The 18,374-nt window shown below is 37.4% G+C and overlaps 1 protein-coding gene across 1 annotated transcript in view; it reads left to right on the top strand.

Moving 5' to 3' along the window:
• Window positions 1–18,374, top strand: part of LOC308687940 (hemicentin-1-like) — a 127,695-nt gene that overhangs the window by 29,513 nt on the left and 79,808 nt on the right. Inside the window, exons 7-8 of the mRNA XM_081360759.1 lie at window positions 10,388–10,765; window positions 10,850–10,906. Coding sequence (XP_081216885.1) covers window positions 10,388–10,765; window positions 10,850–10,906 — 435 coding nt within the window. The remainder of the gene's footprint in view (window positions 1–10,387; window positions 10,766–10,849; window positions 10,907–18,374) is intronic.

The raw sequence follows: 18,374 nt of genomic DNA, 5'->3' as shown, positions 1-18,374 counted from the left end.
TGTGCACATGTCCTGGATGCTTCGAAGCCTCCTGCCCTGGGCCTGTTGAGGCCACGCTGGACCGCACGGCATCCTTAAGACAAGAGTTGTCCGTTTCCTTCTTGGTTGGATTTAGGAAAGGCAGTCTGACTCGGCCTGCAGAGGCCTGCAGGGCCCAGTGGGGGAGAAGGGGTCTTTTGGGACAAATTGGGGACGCAGATTGGAGTTTATAGAGACCAAATACGCCACACATCTGATTTTGGTAAACCATAGTATGCAACAAAGTCTGAAAATCATGCGGTGGGAGAATTAGATACATGTCTACTTATTTCTCAAGAGGTTATACATAGAATACATAGGAGTAATAGGGTTTATATCTCCTTCTCAGCGAGAATTAGGTGAGAGTCCCGTTTTGGTTGTATAATCAAATATATATCAAAGTATATACATAATAGTACACAAAACATCACACTCATTCACACAGTTTATGGGATGCACGTTCATTTCTAGCTCAGTTCGTCTCTGATTAATGCAGCGAAGTCTGCATGGAAGATTGTTTCTTCCCATTGTCTCTCTCTTGCACATGCGGCCAAATTCTTTTTGATCGTAAAACTGTAACAAGACACCGTCCTGCCAGTGTGTTAGCTTCACTTGGGATGTTAGCTTTTGGTGAAAGTTTCACAGTGAGTTTGCTGGATTGTTCATTAAATAAATGATTGGTTTGATGTCACCATTGTGGCGATCAGTGTGTGCTTTAGTCAGGCTCTTGACTTTTTAACATTAGTTTTTCTCAGGCAGCTGTATCTGTTTGTTGTGGTGAGAACAGCAAGAGAAAATATAATCAGATGCTGTAAGCTGATATTTAATGTTAGTTTATGACCCATGATCCCCGCTGAAAACTTGGTAATTTGTCTAAAATGTATTTTTCTTTAAGACGCATTGATGTTTAAATAATCCTACACTCTTAACCCTCTGGGGTCTAAGGTGTTTTTGGGGCCCTTGGGATGTTTTGACATGCCCTGACATTTGTGCTTTTTTCAGTTATTTATAAACATGATAATGGCAAAGGTGTAAATTCACTCTATATAGCACAAACAGGGCTACCATAATATGTGAGCAACATGTATGTAGATGTTTGTATTTTTAAGAGAATAATGTTTATGCGTGGTTATTGAAAAAAATAAAAATGAAAGTTGCTGAAATAAGACCACAAAACTCATACTAAATATGTGTCCACAAGACTTTTGACTAATGGATGTTGTCGCTTCGAGTTCTGGCTTCAAAATTATGTGAAAAAAGTCTTGCTTTGTCGTTCACATAAAACAATACATTGATTTAAATTGTGTAAGACGGGTTTTGCTTGGAAAGCCAATATGCGAGGGGGGCGTGAAGGAGGAGTGGTTTACACCTGAGAATACAATGTCCCACACATTATGCGTAATTACTTGCATAATGAGCCATTCATTCAGGTGTGACACTGACATGAGCCACAAGAATGAATGCAAGGACAAAAGATATATTTAGAAGAAGACTTATATTGACCATTTAAGATTTTGCTTACATCTATCTTGTAAATATGTTTTGCTATTTTATTAAAAAGGTTACAATTACAACAATAATTACAATTTCAACAATATTTCAAGTGTACTCTTTCTTTGTAAAAAAAAAAAAAAAAAAAGATTATAGGCCTACATTGTATCATATGTATTCATTAGTTTGAATATAGCCAACATTGGAACAGCTAACATCTTAGTTGATGACTTTATTTTTGACAAAAATAGTATTATACAGTGCTATGCATAAGTTTAGACACCCATACTAAAGTTGACTAAAAAGAGGAATAAAAAATCATCTTTTGGAAACTGAACTTAATGCCTTAATTTAAAAAATTAGGAAAAATCCAACCTTTAAGGACACCAATGTTCTTTGTGAATGAATAATGTATCATAAATAAATAAATGTTCTTCCTTAAAATACAGGGTGCATAAGTTTGGACACCCCTATGTTAAATTCCCATAGAGGCAGGCAGATTTTTATTTTTAAGTATTTAAAAAAAAAAAAAATTTAGGATACTATGCATCCTGATAAAGATCCCTTGGCCTTTGGAATTAAAATAGCCCCACATCATCACATACCCTTCACCATACCTAGAGATTGGCATGGTTTTATTTCAGTTAGCCTAATAGCTAGTTTGATTTGCATTGAGAGATGATCTTATGGAAAGTACCCCATGCCAATCTCTAGGTATGGTGAAGGCTATGTGATGATGTGGGGCTATTTTAATTCCAAAGGCCAAGGGAACTTTATCAGGATGCATAGTATCCTAAAATAAAAAATAAAAAAAAATACTTAAAGGGTAACTAAACCCCTGGTCAGAGCCTGACTCCACCCACTGTCAATATTTGAAAAATGCTAGAAAAGTGGGCAGACCCCAGCGGAGATAGAGGGGACGAACCGTGAGCGGGGGGGGGCGTGCACCTGAGACCTGCTGTCAGACTCTAAAATGGAGTTTGCTCACAGGGTCGCAAGACAACGTAAAGTACATGCATCTGATGAGTTTTATCAGAGCCCGTCATTCTCTGTTTTTATCAAGTTGATGTCAATAGCGCGCGCTCTCTATATAGGCATATTCATATTTTGCCGCTATGTGAAAAAATCCAGGAAAATGCGCCGACACGTTTGTCGACCCCAGAGGATTAACTTTAGCCTAACCATAAATTGTGATTAAAATATATATGATCACTCACATCAAGACGCCGCTGCGGTGGTGGAGTCCATGCAGGAGGAGCAGCGTTTGTCACTGCTTCGCTTTTCAGCGCGAGCTGTGTGGAGAAGCCCATTTCCAACTCTATTGCGTTGGAGAAGCAATCCCGCGAAAATGCAGGTTTAACACTCACGGTCTTCCAGGCCAAGTGCATGCAAACACTGGCGCCTATTTTCCAAGTCTGCTGGAAAGTTATGCAGTCCAGCAGTGCTGTTGCAACCAGCAACCTAGTACGTACCCTCCTGACCACTGTACACAGATAAATCTACGCTAGCTCATACCAAGGGCGTGGTGAGCTCGTACCAGGGGCGTGGTAGAGCTGGAACCTGCTGACGTCACCTGCCACCTTTTACGTCACTTGCCACCGCAACATCCAATAGGAAAATTCAACTGCAGTAGCCACCGTTCAACCTTAAGAGGGCAGCACTCAGACGTTTTTACACCATATATTGTAAAATTAAAACACTTTATACCCAAATGTCAAAAAAGTTACTTGAATCAATGAACAGCACTAATAAAGCCTCATTCTTACAGATCATTAAATAAAAAAAGTTGGTTTAGGGTTTAGTTACCCTTTAAAAATAAAAATCTGCCTGCCTCTATGGGAATTTAACATAGGGGTGTCCAAACTTATGCACCCTGTATTTTAAGGAAGAACATCTATTTATTTACGATACATTATTCATTCACAAAGAAAATTGGTGTCCTTAAAGGTTGGATTTTTCCTAATTTTTTTAATTAAGGCATTAAGTTCAGTTTCCAAAAGATGATTTTTTATTCCTCTTTTTAGTCAACTTTAGCATGGGTGTCTAAACTTATGCATAGCACTGTATATATATATATATATATATATATATATATATATATATATATATATATATATATATATATATATATATATATATATATCATATGAGCAGAAATTGCTAAACAAAAGCTTATTTGATGTGGCAGTATATTCTACAGTAAAAACTGTACCCAAATCTAGTCAACAAAATGTTGTCTTTCATATTTCGCCTGACTGTAACGTTGTTTATATGAAATATTAGGGCATATAAATGTTAATTTGCAGTTTAATACGTTGCAATACTAATAGCCTACATTTTATTTAAACATATTTCAGTCGATTTTTACTCATCTCAGTACAGCAATACAGTTTGCTAAAACATCATCATTCATTCACACACAGTCAGAAACGCGATTCAAATTTAAACAGCGCGCATCTCTGCCGTTCATTCATCACAAACAGAAACACGATTCACTTGAGAAGGAAATAAACTTACTGCAGTATTCCTCAGCTCAGTCGGATCCTTGCTCCTCGAAATACCCGCACTTCTGAGGTACATTTTCCATTATTATTATTCATCACAGCGCTGCGAGACGGTGTAAACAAGTAATGATCTGAATAAACTTGTGTTTTCTCGAGCTGATATGGGGGCGTCACAGGTTTGCGTGGATTACCTCAGTCATTTGCGTTTGAATAGCGCGCGCTCTCCGTGGGTGGGGTCACATTAAAAATAATTAGATGAGATGAGAACGACTGACATCTCGCTCTTTTCGTACGGATTACATAAACTGAGAATATTTGTTTTTTATAAAAATTACCTAATTTTGAAGAAGAGAATTCAAGCTTCATGCCTGTGTGTCTGTATGCCTGTTTGACTGAGTATTCGCTGAGTTATGGTTCATTTTCGGACGCGTTTCAGGATTGACTTCATTGACAGAGAGAAAGCAGAACTCCCATCATGTTTATTTTTCTTTATTTGGCAAAAAGCACAACACTTTGTTTTTATTGTGAGTATACACAAAAATAATACACACTTAACAGGAGAGACTGATGTATGAAACTGGTTTGTAAGATCAAAGTCAACAGAGTATTTGGACTCTCGTTTGAACTGATAAAAAAAAAAAAACGAGCAAATCACGCTGGCGTGATTGCCGACCTCAGAGGGTTAAAACCGATGTGTTAAAAACAACACAACCTGTGTGTCAAGTTAAGGACAACACATTTTGTGTTACTTTTAACTCAACCAGTGTGTTATTGTTCTTAACACAGGGAGTGTGTTGAAACCTTTTACACACTAATGTGTTAAAGTTACACAACTTGTGTCAGATATGCGTCACATGTGACTGTAGTCGGTGTGTATTTGCCTGTGTTTTTACAACTGAGTGTTTGGACGAACACTGAAACGTTGTAAGGAATATGACTTAGCTCAAATGATTATAGGGAATCAAAATTATGAATCGGGTTGATTCATCTATATTCTTACAATATTAATAAATTATTGAAGCTGAAATTTAGACCCATTCGTATACATCAATGTTCAATTACAATGAATTATAATTCAATCATTAATATACCAAAAGGTCCCTCTTTCAGATCAATTAATCAGAATAATTTTAAGGGAAATTAATGTATCAATTAAACAGTTGTTTGTCCCGCAAACTGGTCGTAAAATTAATTCCATCAACTTCTCAACAAAATTCTCTCTTTCTTATAATTCGAAGAATATTTTCTAGCCATGAAAATTACTTTCTTGTTCTTATAAAATGTAGGTTACTTAACAGTATCGCATTTGTAAAGCGTAGCTTGATCTCGTTTCATTGACTTGTAAAATGAACACTTATACAGAGACAATCTAGGATATAATGGGTTTTTAATAATTGGACTAATACTACATCGAACTAAGGAATACAAGTTCTACAATTTACATGAGTATGCATATAACAATATAAACAGTAAAGACAAATACAAGACTAAACGGATAACAGATGAGAGAGGGAGAGGATGAAAGGGAGAAAGTGAAACTAAAGTTCAGGACGAGAGAGATCACCGAGATGATCTCAGCATGGCAAAATCAAAGGCAGTAACCAAACAAGAAATCAGATTCATCAAATCACAAATCAAAATACTAGCGTATGGTTCTCTTTGTATTTGCTGAAGAAGAAGAAGCTCCTTAAGAGGTTGGGCGTGTTTCATCGTGTCTTTGGGGCGAGCCCGACTCGCGCGAAGTTTAAAGGTTCACCGAACGTGAAGTTGCCAGAAGCATGATTCAGAGTTAAACTCCCTTTGTGGAGGGAGAAACGAATATGACAATAAAACTTAGTAAAGAAAATAAAACGGAGTTGATGACTCCTATAGGAGCCCTGGAGCCAGGAATTCTTTTAGTGCTCGTGCACGTCTTTAAAGAAGAGGAGCGCGCGCCGCGGAAGATTCAAGTCTCTTTAAAGTTGAAGCTTCACTGAACGAATGGTAGAGTCTAAACAAAGACGAAAATAAAGAAAAGACAAGAAAATAAAAGAGAAATTCATTCACGAAAACGGTGAATGAATGCTCCCTAAACGGGAGCCATATGGGTCTCGCTGGCGAAGAAGGTTCGTAAAAGTGCTCTCTGAGATTTCCTGAGTTGGTCTTTTATGGAAAATATGGGTTGACGCCTCTGTTCGCACGAACAACCAATGAACGTCCAAAGATCTGAAGCGGGAAAAGGTCCTTTGTCTCTGGGGGGCGACACCCACTCGAGGGAGTTATGGTGTTGTCTTAATACTCTAGTAAGATGATTTATATAGTAATAATCATATAATTGCAATCTATTATCGAGATTCAACTCCGTTAAGTCTCAAGATTTAAAATGATATAAAACATGTCATATGAAAGATTATGGGAATACACAAAGTTACATACTTGTATGCATCTTACAAACATTTTAAAGTTTTGATTAATACACGATAACATTGCAGATACACAAATTTGATATGGGAAAATCAAATCCTTGTTTATACATTTCTTAAGTGGTTATACATAAATGTAGGATTAACACTTTATTCCTACTCCTCTCCTGGAATCTCAGTTTGCTTGACATTCCGTTAGGGCAATAAAAACCAAGTGGGGGGAAGGCAATTGCCAGACAATCTTGAATGCTGATTCCAGATTACACATTAGAAAACTACACCTCTATTATAAAGCAAAACTAATCACACATGCATAATGGCATTGTACTTATATGAAAATGATATTTCTAAGTTCTAATACAAAGGTGTGTGTGTGTGTGTGTGTGTGTGTGTATGCATGTATGTGTGTGGGATGACTCCTCAGTCTCCCAGGGGGTGTTGTAAAGTGTTATCCTATAGCAGGAGGAAGTTTCGTTATCTCTCTGTGGTCCAGAGAGGGGAAGGGGGTTTGGAATGTCTCTGAGGTGCAATTAGTGTCGTAAAAGTCCATTTGTCGCCGACTAGCTGGAGCCGAAGCATGATTTGCACTCACGAGTTCAAAGTGCACCAGCTTTTGTATTCAGGAAGAAATGTTTTTAGCAACACAGAGTATTTAAATTTGTTAATTCAAACCAACGACGAATGATTCGATAGCCAATGTTGTTACAACGTATTGTTAACTTGTTTTTATGGAGTCCAGTGACGTTTAATAAAGAGTTTGTTTGAACATTTGGATGGTTTAGACATCATGAATCTACATAGACAAGCTCTTATTGAGAATTAACTGAGTTTTAGATGTTGATGTTTCATTGAATGTTTTATTGAAGTCACCAGAATCGTGATTAATGGCTCCTTTATTTGAGCTCTTGACCCTTTACTCTGCTTTTAGTTTTTCTCTGGCTCCTTTAACTGTATTTTAATAAAATATATTTGTTATGTTAAGAGAAAATATGATAAGATGTTTCTTGATGATGTCATAATCAGGAAGTGCTGATCTGATCAAGTTTATGAGTGTATGGATGGTGTGCATTTAATTTATTTATGTGCTATTGGTTATAACAATCTTGTGACACTGCATCATTCTATCCATCATAATAAAAAATGTTTTCTAAAAATTTTAAGCTGCAGCTAAATTTAGACTGACAGGCCTCAAGAATCAGCGTATGAATCTCAACAATGGTGACAAATGAAAAGCTTCATGCCGCAATGCATGCTGGGATTCATAGATGAGATTTGTACTATGGTGGCACCCAGCATGCATTGCGGCATGAAGCTTTTTCAAACATTGAACTTTTGCTGAGCTTATCATCCCTACATGTCCATGATGATAATAATATCATCTGAGCATATTTTTCTCATGATTATTTCTGCTGTTTCAAATGCGTGAAAATAAATACACATTTACTGCAATTAGAAAAAACTAACGTTGAAGAGTCAAGGGTCAAGAGCCCAAATAAAGCTGACACTAATCACGATTCTGGTGACTTTAAATGAAACATTCATTGAATCGTCAACACCAAAACCTGTTAACTCTCAATAAGAGCTTCTGTAGAGTCTGACAGAAATAAAGTTAATCTGTTTTTTAATAACAAGTGAAAGCAGCATTTGAAAAAGACATTGGAAAAGAGGCATAATGTGATTGGCTGCCAAAAAAACACCCATTAATCTTTAAGTTTTCCTGAATTAAGATTTAATTTATTTATTTGAATGTATTTTTATTTATTTATTTTAGAGCATTTTATGGGATACCATATAAAATATACCTATAATTTTTTTCATAAACACAAACTCTCCTCCACCCACACAGTAAAAACCCCAGTGTTAAATCAACACTGCTCAGAGCACATATGGTCCCACTCTACAGAGTGTTAAAATTAACACTGAAGCAGTGTTGAAGTTAATGATATAATTAAGTTAACACTGAAGCAGTGTTGAAGTTAATGAGATAATTAAGTGATTAATTAAGTGATTGGCCATTAGTGGTGACACCTGATGTTAATAAGCAGAATCATTGACGGAAAGAGAAAAAACAATAACAGAAAAAAGAGAAACACAAGAACTACAACTGACTTCGAGTCATTACACATGGTTGCATTTATTATTACCAGTTTGACTTTATTTCTGTCATACATCGACAAAAGTTCTTGAGATTCAACAGAAGTTTAGACGGTAATGTTTTATGGAAGTTTTCTTTTCAAGTTACCATTTTGGTGGTCAGTGTTTTCTTTAGTTGGGCTCTTGACACTTTACATTTTGTTAATATTAGTTTTTCTCTGACTGTTCCATCATTGTGTTTATAAAGCACATTTGTTACTGCAAGAGAAAACATGACCTGCTCACAATATGTTTTGATAATGACATTATCATGTAGTGTCCTGATTCACTGATGTCATTCAGAGTCTAAATCTTTGACTATATGCTTGATGTCTCGTTTTAGTATTGGTGATTGTAGCTCTGAGATTCTACAGTTTGAGATCCAACAGCAATATGAAAAATTTTGAACTTATTTTGTGCCAGAAGGTTTTTGTGTTAAAACACACAGACATAGAGTATCAGCATATGAATCTCAACAATGGTGACAATAAACAAACTAGTGATGAACAGATCAACTCTGAACATCACAAAACAAGCTACTAAAGCCAGAACAAAACAATAGCAAAATAAAAGCAAACAGAAAAAACAATGAAAATTACAGGACAATTCAGCTGCATAATTTATTCATACTGCAATGCATGATGTCAGCCATTGATGCGTTCTGATTGGTGGCTCCCATCATGCATTGCAACATTAAGCATTTGTTTTATTGTCACCATTGTTGAGATTCATATGTAGATTATTGATGTCTGTGTGTGATTTTGAAACTTTCAGATCTTTAAAACATTATTGGAAGTAGCTACTGTAGTGAATAAATGTATAAAACATGTGGATAATAAATTTATAATAATGTGTGCCATCATAGAATCAGGTCACTAGTAAATTCATCATCAAATCATAACCAGGGCTGCATTTCCAAAAGCATCTTAAGCCTAACTTGATTGCAGACCAACTGCAACAAATGGTCTGTACGATCAAATTAGGCTTGCAATGCTTTCAGGAAACACAGCCAAAGCCACAGCTTCTTTTGCCACAACACATGCTTTATAAACACAGAGTTGGAGCAGCCAGAAAAATACTAATGTTAAAAAGGAAAGGGTCAAGTGCCCAACTAAAGCAACCACTGACCACCATAATGGTGACATGAAACGAAACATTCCATAAAACATTACCATCTAAACTTCTGTTAAATCTAAATAAGACCGTGTGTAGATGTATGACAGAAATAAAGTCAAACTGGTAAAATAATAAGTGCAATAATGGTTCAAAGTCAGTAGTTCTTGTGTTTCTCTTTTTTCTGTTCTTGTTTCTCTTTCCTTCAGTGAGTCTGCTTATTAACATCAGGTGTCACCACTAATGGCCAATCATCACTTAATTAATCACTTAATTATCTCATTAACTTCAACACTGCTTCAGTGTTAACTAATTAACTCATTAACTTCAACACTGCTTCAGTGTTAATTTTAACACTCTGTAGAGTGGGACCATATGTGCTCTGAGCAGTGTTGATTTAACATTGGGGTTTTTACTGTGCAGTGCTATTATATCCAGAGTTACATTTTAACACACATTGTGTGTTAAACATATACACAACATGTGTCAAAATACCATCAAAATACCATCATTGTGTGTTGTTTTTTAACACATCTCTTTTAAGAGTGTATAAATGCATTTAAAAAATAGTGGTTCGAAATGAATCACTCTGAATTAGCAAAAGAAGAAGAAGAAGAAGAAAAGTAATGTCTAAAGCTGCACTTTTGGTTGCATTTTGTAATAAAACATGTTTTTCAGAAACTTGTTAATTTCTTAATATATTTTCATAAGTTAATCTCTCTGCAGACCCCTGCTACAACTACACTGTGCTGGACGATACATGGAGATCCATCAGTAATACAGATATCTTACATTACAATAACTCCAACTGTGACACGTCTGTCTCCTGGAGCGGCTGGTATCGTCTCTTCATTAACAACATGAGCGCTCATATCCCAGACACGTGTGTTGCTGAGTACAGCTGTGGCACTGATATCGCACTGTGGATACGTGGTGGACACCCAACGGTAACAGATGGAGTCGTCACTCGAGATGTCTGCGGTCACTGGGACAATTACTGCTGCGCTTACGCGTCTTTACCCATTAAAGTCAAAGCCTGTCTAGACAATTATTATGTCTATGAGCTGGTTAGTCCACCTACCTGTGATTTTGCATACTGTGCAGGTAATTATATTCACATGAGCTCTTTCTACACACTCATGATATTTGTGTCTCTGTTCATTAATCACTATTCATCCAAACTTTCAGACACTGGCAGCATTAACACCAGCCCTACAACTGTCACACAAGTGGCCATCTCACCTGGTAATGTTACACACTGTGTTTCTATTGGCTTATTTTCTGAATGTTTTCTAATGTATGTAGGCTACAGATCAGGGGCCTCATTTATAAAACTGTGCGTAGGAACCTTACTAACAGTGTACGTGCGCCCGAAAGCCAAAAATGGCGTACGCAAAAAAAATTCAGACTTATAAAACCGTGCGTACGCCAGAACCTGCGCAGAATTCACTTTATAAATCCCAGTCAGCGGAAGATTGTGCGTACATGCGTCTCCACCCGAAATAACCATATATGGAGCTTACAACGCCTAGTTTTACTATGCAGATCCTCATCTACATATCATTTGCATATGATTATTCATCCACGTGATAACTTAAACGTTATCACGTGGATGAATAATCATATGCAAATGATATAAACGGTACAAGAAACATTACATTAATACAAATCAAGTAGTTGTCTATCCTTGTCTTGTTTTTGAATAGCCTACATAAATCAAATAGTGTAAAATACATTTCAGAGAAAGTTTTTCTCAATCTTTTCCACTTGCCGAATTGTATTTTTAATTGATTTATATTTTTAATGGAAACAGATAGGCCTTGGGCATTATTTGCACAAAACTATTTTCTCAGACAATCTGGTATTATCATGATAAGCAAATATCTCTGTGGTTAAAACATTAAAACACAGCACGCCACAGGAAAAATGTTCAAAAACAATCGCATCCACAACAAATATTTCTAATGATTGAATTTTAAAAAATGTTGTAACTTCAGTAATGATTTCATGTTTAAGTGTTTAACTCCATTAATTTGAATGGCATATTTAATATAAATGTTTGTATCAGAAGTATTTTATTTATTTAAACTGTTATTTGCGTCAGTTTCACTAAACGGCTCAACGCGCTCGCTGCCGCGGACATTTAAGAAGGAATGGATATTTGCTTCAAGTGACAGGTTTGGTGATTGAAATTGTATTTGTATAATCTTTCTGTATATGTTTAATTTTCTTTAGATTTTCTGTATAAAAGTGACCAAAAATACATTTAACTCCAGCTCACCATCGGTGTCGCCAAAGTGCTCCATCTCCAAAACGTTCGTACGCATGGGTCAGAGTTTGCGTGCAGGTGCGCAAATTTTCCCGTCAAGTTTTTCTTTATAAATCCCACCTTTTGCGCAGGAACTGGCGTACGCATGTTTTCAGCCCCGTTTTGTGCGTACGCAAGCTTTATAAATGAGGCCCCAGGGCTGCATTTCCCAAAAGACACCAATGGTCTCTACATGCTTTTGTGAAACGCTGCTCTGTATCATAGATGTGTGCGTGTGTCAGAATAAAATACTTACTCTACCAGTAAAATACATTATACACAGTAAATTCCCCGGTGTTAAATTAACACTGCTCGGTGTTCATATGGGAACCACCAGCAGGGTGTTAAAAGTAACACTGATGCAGTGTTAGAGTTAATTAGATAATTAAATAAGTAATTGAGTGATGATTGTTCGATTATTGAAGACACCTGATGATAACAAGCAGAATCGTTGAGAAACAAAACAACAAAGAGAAACAAAAGAACTACAACTGACTTCCAGTCACAGCTTTAGATGAAATCAACTGAAAAGACATGAAATCGCTCTTATTACAAACCAGTTTGACCTTATTTCTGTCATTCCTCTACAGAAGTTCTTTTTGAGAATGAACACATTTTTTGATGAAAAACATTTTTTATGTTAGTTGTTGTCTTTGTAACAATGTTCACTGAAACATAATTTGTTGCAAAGGAAACCATAAACTAAGATATGATATATATTTCATCATCATCATAAAAAAGAATGTTTGACAAATGTCATAACTGACCAAAAGATATAACTTGTTATTAACAGATTTTTACCATCAATATTTTTTTATCTATAGATCAAACATTCTGAATTTTAACTTCTAAATACATTGGGAGAATATAAACCACAGACAGACAGACAGACAGACAGACAGACACACACACACACAGACAGACACACAGACACACAGACACACACACACAGACACACACACACAGACACACACACACAGACAGACACACAGACACACAGACAGACACACACACACCCCCACACACACCACACAACACACCACACACCACACACCCACCCACACCCCCACACCCCCACACACACACACACACCCCCACACACACCCCCACACACACACACACCCCCACACACACCCCCCCCCCACACACACACACACACACACACACCCCCACACACACACACACACACCCACACACACCCCCACACACCCCCACACACCCCCACACACACCCCCACACACACACCCCCACACACACCCCCCACACACCCCCCCCCACACACACCCCCCCACACACACCCCCACACCCCCCCCCCACACAAAAAATGTCTGCACTGTATATAAAGGTAAAAAAATTCTCTGTCAATAAAGGTGAAAGTTATTTATTAATGACAACTTTTGGTCAGGGATATGATTAGTGAATCATTCTACTTTATGATAATGCAATCTATAACACCTGAACGCCTTTGTGTTTGGCTTCCTTTGTAACAAATGATGTGTTTTGGTAAACAGTTACAAAGAGCAAAATTGCACTCAAATTGCCAAGTCAAACTGACCAACTAAAGGAAGCACTGATCACCATAATGGTGACCAAACATTTTAAAACATCAACATCTAAATCTCGGTTCATAGACATATGACAGATATAAAGTCAGTCTGGTTAGTAATAAGTGAGGCTGGTAATTCTGTTTGTGGAGTTGTTTAATCCTCCTCTGCTGAGATCTTCACAGATTTAATGTATTTTTATCTTCATCTGATTTAATTTAAGGCTGTGGCTGAAGTCAGTTGTAGTTCTTGTGTTTCTCTTTCCTTCAGTGATTCTGCTTGTTAACTGCAGGTGTTCATCACTAATGCTCAATCATCACTCAATTGATCACTTAATTGTCTCATTAACTTTAACACTGCTTCAGTGTTACTTTAACACCATGTAGAGTGGGACCATATGTGCTCTGAGCAGTGTTGATTTAACACTGGGGATTTTGCTGTGTACACAGCAGAGAGCACACACACACACACACACACACACACACCAGGGATGGACTGGGACAAAAAATCGGCCCGGGCATTTTGGCCCAGACCGGCCCACTATATGATCATAAACACCGCCCATCTTTGCACGCCCTTAATTATATGCATACCAACTCCTATTAATTAAAACCACTAATGCCATGTAATGAGTGAGTATAGGAACGAGTGAGAGTTAACAGATGAAATAAGTACAAATTTGACATTTATTAATACAGTTGAACTATACTCCACAGTGATGAATCCTGAAACAAGCTGTAAGCTGCATTGGCATAGCAATACAAGTGTTTCTCACAGGATTTTTGTTAAAACTATGGTGGTGTGTCCTCGGTCCTTCTAGGGGGGTTCGGGGGCATGCCCCCCCTGTGAGAAAATTTTGTGCATTTTAATGTTAAATTCATCAATCTGGTGCACTTTGAGGGTTCAAAATTAAAAGCTCCAATCCATATTCAGTGTGCAAATTAAACAAAGAAAAATTCAAACCTCTTTTAGTTACAGTGTCTATTTACATTACACCTACTACATAATATTAGTTATAATATTAATCCAATGACAGTAATAGCCATATTTTGTAAAACAAATGCATTAAAAAATAAAGGAAACTTTCATAATTAGTGTTGTACCAATTTCTATACTTGAAAGAGATAAGCACATGATCTTTTATTTTGACGCAAACTGCATCAAGCTTTTATTTTGGCGGAAAACATGGTTTACAAACCCCTCTCATTAAATTTCTAGTGAATTGCGGTAATCGTCAACTATGCAGATGTGGAAATAATCTGTAACTGGGTTATGGGTTCCTACACTCATGACATAGCCTAAGTTTTTTGAAAGTAGTTCTGCTTACCGCAGGCTCTACACTTTCTCGTCTCTTTCCTGATCCTCCGTCCTCACTATCATCATCTGCCACAGGAGCTGATGAAGGTCAGAAAACATATATTTTGACACAGTTTACAGTGTCTGCTTTAAGGGCCTGGTTCTATTTTTTCACGCTATTTCTCTGCACATTCCTTGCATTTCTTCTCCATCTCGCTGACTATTTTGACAGATACACACTAACACTGCTGCACGCTCGCTCACTCGTTTAAAGTTGTGATTGGGCCAGCCCAGTGTCAATCAAGAAAAGAGCCAATGGGCCGCTGATCTACGTGTTTCATGGGCTGGTCTGTCAGAAAAAAAAATGCATTGGCTTTTTTTTGACCAATGCATTACACCGGCACAAACCCAGCGCCGCCAATTAAGCAAAACAAAACGAATGGGCCGCCGATGTACAAATTTTATGGGCCGTAAAAAAAAAAAAAAAAAAAAAGTATGTATGAGATGTATCGGCCCAAAAAGCACGTCGGCCCACCGGGGAAAATGCCCGGTATGCCCAATGGCCAGTCCAGCCATGACACACACCAGCGGAGAGCACACACAGCAAAATCCCCAGTGTTAAATTAACACTCCTCAGTGTTTATATGTGTCCACACTACAGGGTGTTAAAAATTAACACTGAACAGTGTTGAAGTTAATGAGTTAATTAAGTTAACACTGAAGCAGTGTTGAAGTTAATGAGATAATTAAGTGATTAATTAAGTGATGATTGGCCATTAGTGGTGTAGGATTGAGTGCGAAACAAACACAAATGAATCTTCCAGGTGAATTGTTCAAACATAGTTTCTCACAGAACTGAACATTCCAGACACCAAATCACCAACCCCAGAGCCATAAAAGAAGGCTCCAGCCAGCCAGTCTCCGCTGACCAACGAAAACCCCCAGCTAAGAACTTTATGGCCATGCAAGCTTCAAAGAAGATGAGCCCAACTAAAGAAAGAACTGGTCAATGTAAGATAGCTTGGAAAAGAATGATTGGCTCAGAGATAGCACAATTCAGCCCGATCAAGATAACAGCAGAAGCTGCTCGAGCCCACAACATTCCAGACTCCCCCCCCCGTAAGGACCTCGGATAGACCTCAGGGTGTAAAATCGTTTCAAACCACAGAGCTGAGATTTTACCTATAACATAAATAAAATCATTCAAGAACAATTTTCAATGGACTTATAGATCAAGCATCATGCAACGACATGATTCTATATTGTTCCTACAATAGATGGGTGTATCTGATATGCTTAGATGCCATACAATTCATGTAATTGTAATAATTGATAGATTTTTGAATGAAAATGTGTTGTGTTTCATATCGATATGATCTTATGTTCTTAATTCAAAGGATGGCTTGATTGAAATCTGTGGAAAATGTTTCGGATTCTTATAATAGTAATAATGTCTTAGCTGTGGCCTCTGTACTCTTTGCTAGAGCTTAGAGAGTAAGGAGAGCACAGATAAGCTTGATTTATGATAAGAAGTGAAGAGAACGCCACCTCCTAAACAAAGACAGTGTCTAATTGGTTAGAACTGATCCAGGAGGCTGGGTGGACATTTGAGTTTAAAATCTTAACACCAGAACAAAGTAGAGTTTCAGTGCAGAACCAAAAATGCAGCGGGAGATGAAGATCTAAGACAGACAAGTAACCATGTAAAACGCGCAGACGAAATAACCCAAATCAAGATCTGAAGAACATGGGTTAAACAGCTTCATTCAAGCCATCATCTACTCTTCTCAATTTCCTTTCTTTTCTTAGTTTCCTTTCTTTTCCGTTGTGAGTCTCGGTTCTAAGTTAAGTTTTGCGACAAGATTTCGAGCCACGTTTCTTCTGCAAAGCCAGCTTCAAACAAAGACTTTCATTCCGCCAGCACGCCACGTGACTGACCACGTGACCCAGACATCAGGCACGCGGAGACCAGCCAACGAACGGACCGGGAAAACCCTTTACACCCAACAAAAGGGAATCCCCAAAAGCAAAGACAAGCAAGTACTGCCTCCAGACTCTTAAACTGAACTGGTGTATTTGATACTGATTTAATAACCTAGGAAACGATAAAAGGGTTAAACTAATGATTGATGGTTCATTCAGGTTGTGTTTTATAAGTGCATAGAAACTTGGGATTACATCATCTCACTCTTAAACTCACTCTTAAAACTTAATCTTTCCTTACTCTCTTTCTTTCTGCAACGCGTATGAATGTGTGTGTCTGTGTTAGATATTAGTTGTATGTGTTAGAATAATCAATAAAGTCTTGTTTGTATTTTAAAGAGAAATATTACTTGTGTTATTGTGCTTACAAATTTAATGTCTTAAACTTCTGATCTAAGTTACCTTGCTAACTATATAGTGTTTCACTATAGTTCGGATATTTATATCCGTTGCAGAGTTGATAATTGCAGCCAGTTCAAATGAACCGCGAACAAGTCATTTGCTCGGTTGTAATAAGTGACTCTTTTGAATTCCCTATAAATTAATTAATAATTCCTTTGAGCTAAATTGTAATCACTACAGAATACATAATATCTTACATATTGGTGGAGAATGCAGGCAGTTTAACCTAAAATTGTAAGCATATACGAAGTAATTATATTGTCATAGTAGCCTATGCGGAGAGATCCGAACCTCCGAGTCTGTGTGTGTGACGTATGCAGCGCGCGCCGCGCGCTCTGTTTGAATGAATGACCTGCTGCTTGAGCTGTTACTCTAGTCTAGTCTGCCTCCCCATTTTATTCTTTTTATTTGTTATTTTATTCAAACTGCAGTAAAATAACCCAAGATATAAGATCCCACGCAACGATAAGGTAACAATTGAGCGTGTCCCTCGATTCTGAAATACTTTATTTATAGCTTAAGACATCTGCGTGTTCCAGAGTCTTTCAAATAGCTATAACGTTATGTGTGTTTGTATCAGTCAGAGAGATGAATTAAATTAAAACTGCAGTAATTAAAATAACCATGTAAAGGACGGACGAGCGTGTCCCTCGTCTAACGTGAACGTTAGTCCTTATTTATCTGATCGTCACTCAGTGCGTGTTCCACTGGGACAACATTCTCCTCACAGAGCGATGAGCGTGTTTCTAACGTTATTTGTTTGATTCACCGTGCGTGTTCCACGGCGATTCGTGATAAACTTAGAAGCCTATATTTGTGACTGGCAGTGCGAGTTCCACTGCTAGGACGAATATTCTCAGTTAAGTTTTAGTTTTTCCCAGGTTGTCAGTGCGTGTCCCACTACAATCCCCGTGATAAATAAGCTTATCTGTGTCTGTTCAATTAATTTTCGTATAAACACTGCGTATGTCCGAGTGTAATTGAATAGGAGTTATTTAAAGTTGTGTTCAAGTAAAGCTTGACGTTGAAACTCAACCAACAGTTAAGAACCCTGTTGTTTTCGTGTGCTCAGATAAAATTGCACAGAGACGATCCACAGAGATCGCTATAGCGATATATTGTTCCATCTATTACAGCACAAAGCTGTCCTTTAAAGTTAATCACTCTTAAACAACTGAGT

This window comes from Scardinius erythrophthalmus (assembly GCF_964197995.2).
Source record: "Scardinius erythrophthalmus genome assembly, chromosome: 3".
In the NCBI taxonomy this organism is placed as follows: Eukaryota; Metazoa; Chordata; class Actinopteri; order Cypriniformes; family Leuciscidae; genus Scardinius; species Scardinius erythrophthalmus.
The sequence above is the reverse complement of the archived record's forward strand: the minus strand, read 5'-3'. Positions and strand labels throughout refer to the sequence as shown.